Source organism: Pyxicephalus adspersus, chromosome 6 (assembly GCF_032062135.1).
Source record: "Pyxicephalus adspersus chromosome 6, UCB_Pads_2.0, whole genome shotgun sequence".
Classification (NCBI taxonomy): domain Eukaryota; kingdom Metazoa; phylum Chordata; class Amphibia; order Anura; family Pyxicephalidae; genus Pyxicephalus; species Pyxicephalus adspersus.
In genome coordinates this window covers 7601193-7609163 of record NC_092863.1, presented here as the reverse complement: position 1 = coordinate 7609163, position 7971 = coordinate 7601193, and the positions used below count along the sequence as shown (strand labels likewise).

Genomic DNA, 7971 nt, shown 5'->3' with positions numbered 1-7971 from the left:
AATCCTTTTGGAGGCTAGCCATACAATTTTTTCTATTATTAATGTGTCCAAATGACAGTTCACCAGGACAAATAGAGACCACACATCTCTCCTATGGGGACACACACAGCAATAAACATAGAAGATCTAATTCCTCGCCTTTTTATCTAAAACTAAAAAGAAATCATATTATGGAAGTGTCATCTTCCATCCTTAAATCTGATTGCAGGCCGCCAAGCCTTTGCTGCTTCTTTAAAAAAACAGTTGGTGGTGATCTCACCCAAATTTCCATCATGCCACACATTGCTTACCTCTTCCATAATGACAATTGGAGAAAAAACAAAGCAACAACAGTCTTTAGGGCTTCAGATTTATTCACAGATCCGTTAGGAGCCCCCAAACATCAGTATGAACGGTCCTTGTACATGAGAAATATTTTATAGAGGATTCCTGGCCAGAAGGCCAGAGCTGTCTCTTAAAAGGCCTCTTTACCCCGGGGCCATCCCCTGGAGCCCGCTGGGCTCATTCATGCGTTTCTGATGCCAGCTTAAATATTTATACACTGTAGACGCACGCTTTCGGCGCCTGTTTTCTCCAGCTTCACCATTTTTCCCTTCTGTGGGATTTGTAAACCTGTTCTTCTGGTGTTTTATTTTTAAGTTCTGTCTGCATTCTCCATGCATTCATGCGCTCATCTTTCCGCTCTGCTCGGCTGTTCCCCACACTCTTTATCCTCCTGGAGTGGTGGGGCTCGCCCGCTTCAGAGGTCCTAGTGGTTTAGATCATTCCAGCCAACCAAGGTGGGAGGAAGAGTCCAACAGTTCCCAAAAGGCAGACTATTATGAACATCCAAAGGAAGATCCGATCGATTACCATAGCCACATACTTCCAGTCTTGTTTGACCTGTTGATAAAAAAAAAAAAGAGAGACATAAAGAACATCTCATGAAATAAACGGAGCAATGTAAATCTATCTATGCTAAAAAGCAATTTTAAAATGAACTCAGATAGTAACTTTGCAATAATAAAGAACATGCAAAAAAGTGGAGAGAACGGGGTGATTGAGAGATGAGACTTTTATTGTGCTGCTTCTTCTGTGACTGCACAGTCTGAGAGAGGGACAAGACCTGTAAAAAATGCAACGCTACAGAATATCCTAAAAGGTCATCATCAACCCATGTCTACCCATTTATACGCCTCCATTGTTCTATTGCTTTGTTGGAGCTTTTCAAAAATGTTTTCAGTCTCCTAGATTGTAAGCTCCTCAGGGCAGGGTCCTATCCTCCTATGTCACTGTCTGTATTCGTCATTTGCAACCCCTATTTAATGCACAGCGCTGCCTAATATGTTGGCGCTATATAAATCCTGTTTAATAATAAAAATAATTATAATAATATGGTAGATAATAGGACCTCCTCCCAGGATGCAGTGCTCACATATCGGTGGCTAGTCACCAGGCCATAGGGCTTCAAAAAAAAACAACGGAGGGAGTCATTAACTCAACCACCTCCCAGCAGATGAATGGTAATAAGTTAAGTGGGCCCAATCTGTAGGTCAGGTTCTCTTTAAAGCTGCTATTTATGGAGCAGATGCAGAATATCAATTCCCATGTAGCTAGAAAACAGCAGCAAAAGGTGAAGATGAGCAAAAGTTGCAATGCGGAGGGGCAAGTGGGAAATCAAGGGGAAAAAAACAGCGAACAATCAAAGTATTTTGGAAGCTACAGAGGAAAGCAGATAACAGCCACTTGAGATGGAAATAGACTAAATGATTGCAGGCTGGGCGCTCACTTTATCACGCTGAGAGCCATTCGCTGACAACAGACCTCGGTTTAAAGTTATCAGACAACGCAGCTTGGACCTGCCGCATAATGACCAGAACTGAATCATCGGAGCCAGCGAGCGCTGGTAAGGTCATTGGCTTCATGGAGACACAATGGCAAGGTTCTGTATACCCCCTCCCACATCAAGTACATGAAAGCACTGCACATTGACAAGTTCGGAGCAAATTCTAAAAATATTAAAATCCAATCTTTGCCCAGCTGTGATTTTTTTTTTGTTATCAACATTATAAAAACATATCAACAGGTTTCAAGCACTGGGGCTATATGGGGAAGGTCCAGTGAACAGGAAGGTCATACAATGGCATTAGCATTTTAGGAAATAGTTAAGTCAATCAAAGGCAAATTAGACCAAATTTTAGGTTTAAAAGAGCTAATTACATTCTGAAACGAAAGGCGTGCAAAGTTTTGCAAAGCAGCCACATCCTAAAAAAAGCCAATACTCTGCCAGCATGCTGCCCCTTGCCTATTATGTGGAAGCAGAAGTCTCTCTATTCAGAGGTCTGACACTCCCCCTTTTGAGAGCTCCAATCAAAAACGCTGATTGGTGAGCTATAGGTCTGGTCAGTAGAGGACGTGTCAGACTGCAATAGAGAGCCACTGCTTCCACATACAAAGAGCAAGGGTCTTTCTCTGCGGCATGCTGGTAAGGGGCAGGCTTTTGAAAGTAAATTGCAAGACTTTGAAAATCTTTTGTTCCTATGGACCTAGAATGTGCATAAACAGCAGCTTGATGTAAAAACCTTTCCAATCGATGTAAATATTAAAAAAATAATTGTTTATGTGCATAGCTTCTCGTTATATAGGTACATGGAGGTGGCCACATGTTCTCAAAGCACACAGCATTCATCTATTGCATAGTGCTGTAAATGGTATATTTTCTCTTTTACAGCCCCAGGCATTGGACATGACTTACTGCTCCTTACAATCTGCCAAATCAATCAATCTATCATTCTGCCAAATCAAATCAATGAAAACCTGCAATCATTGAAAACCATGCACTATTAAATAGAATGGGAATGTGTTAGACCCTCTGACATATATACCAAAATATCATATATTTAAGGTTTAGATTTTACTTGAAGCCACCTTAGGTACTAGATGTCTATAAAGCCCATTCATAAACTCATCTGTTTTGTACTTACAGAGAAGTCGGCATCTTCTGCTTTCAGGTGGTCTGCGATATAGTGGACCCCCTCAATGGCCAACTTCAGGGATGGAGACATCAGCAGCACGTGCTGCTCTTTGGTACTGACTGTTTTGGTAACTTGACTGGTGCCACTTGGCTTCTCCTGATTTTTGGGTTTGCATTTACACTGAGAATTTGGAGTCTGTTGTGCTTCATTCACATGGCAACTCTGAGACTGTGGAGAGGTACTGGATTGACCATTGGTCTGGGAAGAATCCTCGTGAAGGTAGCAGTACTGTATGCTCCTGGAACGGCAACGGATGGTAGCTTCAGGAGTTTCCTTGGGTGTGTACATTTGCTGCACACTTACTGAGCGAACCTTGGGCATCAGGTTGGTCTGGGGTTCTCCCAGGAGATGAGTTTGCTTAGGAGGACAAGGGCAGCTGGTCAGGGTCGATTCCTCACAAAGCATTGAATATTGCCCTGAGGGGGACTTACACACTACTTGCGAGTTGGCCGTTTGTTCTAGCTGATGGCAACAGGAAGATGCCGGTGATGCCCTTTGGCTGGTAGGACTGGCTGAAGATGAGCTCGGGAAGGCTGGCTCAATCTCTGTCTCAGACCACAGTCTTGGTGGTGGACTGAGCTGTCTGGCATGCAAAGACTCTATCAGTTTCTTGCAGTTGTCCTTTGCAGGCCTCTTCATAAACAAAACTCTGGGCACCACATCCAAAAATATTCTGCGCACCCAAGCTGGCATGGTGTGCGTACGAGGGGAACGGTGATGAACATTCAACACAAAGACCGTGATGATGATGGAGAGGGTGACAAAGATCATGGTGAAGAGCAGGTATTCCCCAATCAATGGGATGACCAGTGATGTGGATGGAATAATCTCAGTAATGAGGAGCAAAAACACAGTTAGGGAAAGCAGTACAGATATACACAACGTGATCTTCTCTCCACATTCCGAAGGCAGGTAGAAGACCAACACGGTAAGGCAGGAAATGAGAAGACAGGGAATGATAAGGTTAATGGTATAAAATAAAGGAAGTCTACGGATGATAAAGGAATATGTGATGTCAGAGTAGATTTCCGTACAACACTCGTACTTTTTGATGTTGTAGTTGCCGACGGCATTGACGATGACCCATTCTCCACTCTCCCAGTAGTCAAGTTGATCGACATGGTTGTGCATGCTGATCAGATCGATCTTGGCTCTATCATAAGTCCACGAGCCAAACTTCATGGTGCAGTTTTGTTGGTCGAAAGGGAAAAAGGTGACATCAATGCTACAAGAGCTCTTGTAAATAGCTGGAGGAGTCCACTTTATTCGTCCATCGTAGAAGAGGTGAGCTTTCGTCAAGTGGGTCACTGCAAAGTCCCCATCAGCACTTAAAAAGAAATTAAAAAAAAAATTAGGATTTGTGTTTGACTGGGTCTTACTAAACATTGCAGCTACTCTATGCAAAATCCTAAATCAGAACCCTCAAAATGCATTGTGTAGAATGACCTGAAATGGGCACTGGCTCAAGCCATTGGGTAATGGATTCTGTTACTCCGTTCAAACTAATTTTTTTAAGTCATTTTGGATTGCAGCTCAATAACAATTTATTTTCTTTGTTCATGTTTCATTGGCTTTTCCCTGAAAATGTCAAATTGTACAATGAGGACAAAAGCTTTGCCAAGTCACTCAAGGTATAATTAATTTTAGTCTTAAAATGTACCGACAATATTGTAGCAAAATTATACTACAATGGAAACATTTCATGTAGTTCTAGATTTATAATGAATAATTATTCATTAAAATAATTGATTAAGTTACGCCTCTTTTATCATAAAGCTTTCATCCCTTTGCACATTACCTCTGGCCTTCAGATTCTAGAAGAGCCAATGCCAGTATTGCACTAGATTAAGGAGTCAGAAAACAAAATATATTGCATTGTACCAAATTCTGCCCTTCTGATTTTTTATCTGGATAGAAACAGTTGAAATTCCAGTTGGATATAGTTGATTGTCCTTACACACAATATAACTTGCGTACATCAATCATTTACCAACACGTCCAATCTACACTATTACTTTACTTTGACCACCAGCTCTGTGCTGAGAATGACTGTGTCAGCCATAGTGACAGAGGAATGCATATGCGGCACAATTGCAGCTACAAACAAAAGTCTGCTTCCTTGGGTTTTATCACCATTAAATTGCAAAATGGTCCATGCAGCTGACATACAACAATAAGCAAAAGTGTTTTTTTTTTTTTTTATTCCTCAAAGTAAAATAAAAAAGAAAATCACGACTCAGCACGTGTGGGGTGAAATCAGTGGTCAGAAAAGCCCAGACAGAAGATGCATCATGGGAAAGACGCATGAAAAACCCTATTATACCTGCTTCTAGACGTGAGCTTGTAATTTCCCGGCCCTTATTCCGAGGCGTGCTGGAGAATTTCAACACTTAGTCCTTAAGCCTTGCAAATCCTCCAGTGTTGACTTATTAAATCCGTTTCTGTCTGGAAGATTTAAAAGGCTCGCTAAGATGCTTACAACCGTCTCCCATTCAAACACAGGGAGCTCTGCAGAAGCCGCCATACAACGTTGGAATTGGTGGATTGGCACTGAGCCTGTGTTTGTTTTTTACATTTATGCTGTATGCAGACTGGAGAATGGTTAGATCCTCTGTCAGGATTGCTTTGCTGGGAAGAAGGGGAGATTAAAACAGGAAATAAGTGGAAATTACATCTAGGTGAAAGAAAGGCTCCTTCAAGACAGATGTTATCATAACAGGTGTCCCCATTGGAAGCCTTCCTCATTGCCTCTAATTCTGGGGACATTATGGCAGGAGATCCTTCACTACCATATTACACCTAAAATAAAACAATTTATCTGGGGTAACATCTTAAATATTTACATGAAAATCATTGACGAACTACGTATCATCTTGGCCAGTGAGTAGAGAGCATGCTGAAAGCTTGCCTACCTCTGTAAGTGATTGGTATTTTCAACATTGGAGGAGCTCATTACTACCACCTAAAGCGTACTACAAGAGGTAGGTGTATTCTTACTTGAATCCTGGTGTGCTATGAGTTTTTCTTCCAGTATTCTAGTGTCAAACTTTTGGCTTTGTGCAGGAACTTCCTGTAGTACAGGCCAGTCTATCATTGTGCAGGATGACTGGTCATGTATCCGCCTTCCAGCAATCAGCCTGTTTTGGTGTCTGCTAGGTCCAACCCATGGTTCTGCTCTTTTCATGGGCTATACATTTGAGAAGCATTTGGTGCAGGCTCTGAATGATTCAATATGTATGTCACCATAGGCTGTCCCTACCCTTGCCATACATATATGCATTAATGAACAATGAACCAGAATAGATAGACTACAAATGACTGTATGACCATTATAGAACATTTACCATTCTACCGAAATCATTGCATTAGATATAAACCCAATTTATAAAAAAATTTTTACTCTTGAATATGTTGATATCCTCACAAAACGGTAATATCCTCTCCTCATCCAGCAATATTGCTTTTTCTTTATTCACTTCCTGATCACATGGACCTCTGATGCTGACTACCCATGCCTATTCTAACACACATTAGACTGGCATGAACCACTCATTATTGAGAAACTTGCAATGGCATGCAATCATTGGGGCAGTTTTAGATCTGCTTCTGGATCAAGTGATCCCGCATGGTTTCCTGGGACTGGCAGTTTGCCAGACGCTCGGTCATTCACATTCCTAAAGAACCAAAATCCGCACATTTCACAGCTGGCTACTAGTACCGCTCACTGCCGCCCCCATTCATTCCCAATGTGGCTTCTTCTGGGAGAAGCTACATGCAATGTCCCCCCAGAATCTACAGTTCCCTGGAGTGAGGAAGCGGTAAACAAAGCAAAACCTTATGGCCAATGTGAACATAGTTTACTAAACACTCCAGGACAGAAGTGTAACAAAAAATGGTGAAAACGAGTTTTTCAATGTTTTAAATTCTGTTTTTTTTTTATTAAACACAATGCTTTAGCAACCTTCAATTGGTTAACATTTTCTTTAAAATCTCTAAAAAAGCAATACAACTCACAGCAATGCCATGGAGTCTTTTTACCATCAAAATACACTTCATCAAAAAAAGAGACTTGCCATGGTTAGAACTATTTGGATGATCTGCTGTTCCTTAAGAGCTTTGATTCTAATAACGCGTCATCTTTTCACTGCCAGTTGCTCAGCTACCCTGGCATTACAAAAAAATTCTATATTGTTTCATACCAATATCGCGCTTCACATGGAACGTCTTTGAATAAAGGTAAAGCACATATGGTGTCCTCCGCATTCCCAAGAGGATTACAGCTAAATTGATTGTCATCTGTTCAATTTACAGAAATAAAAGGATCTGTATTGATCCTGAATTCTCGGATGAGATCAGAGATCACACGATGATAAATCCTTGTAATCCCTGTAAAGACAAGAAATGTTTTAATTGGAGAAGAAGGGTTGCCCGCTCTTCTAGCAGTAAACACCATACTGCTAATGAAAGAATAGGAGCAATTCTTCATGTTCTGTGCTTGTTCACAAAACAGCCAACACTGAAATTATTTCAGATTTCTCAATTCTTTCTCCAAAACAAGTCAAACATCCAATCCAATATTCCCATTTACATGTGAGAGGTGCTCTCAAAATTTTGATAAACTATCAATAAGAATCCCATCGACGGTAGGAAAGGAAAAATCACATATCTACCAATACAATCCACCAATAGTAGGATAGGAAAGATCATATATTTTCCAATCCTACATAATCACCAATAACAATCCCACCACTAGTAGAACAAGAAATACCAAATATCCTCCAATAACAATCGCAACACCGATAGGACAAGAAACCACATTACCACCAATACAATCTCACCAAAGAAGACATATGTACCAATAACAATCCACCAATGGCAGGGTAGAAAAGACCACTTAATTATCAATACCATGGTAGGACAGAAAACACCACACAACATTCCACTAACGTTAGGCTAG

At 41.0% G+C, this 7971-nt stretch overlaps 1 protein-coding gene across 3 annotated transcripts in view; it reads right to left on the bottom strand.

Annotated features, from left to right (window-relative positions):
* Positions 1-335: 335 nt before the first annotated feature.
* Positions 336-7971, bottom strand: part of CHRNA4 (cholinergic receptor nicotinic alpha 4 subunit) — a 53217-nt gene continuing 45581 nt past the window's right edge. For all 3 annotated transcript variants that reach the window (XM_072414404.1, XM_072414402.1, XM_072414403.1), the window contains 2 exons: positions 2964-4341; positions 336-882 (listed from right to left, as the gene is read on the bottom strand). In XM_072414404.1, coding sequence (XP_072270505.1) covers positions 757-882; positions 2964-4341 — 1504 coding nt within the window. In that variant the 3' untranslated portion in view covers positions 336-756. The remainder of the gene's footprint in view (positions 883-2963; positions 4342-7971) is intronic.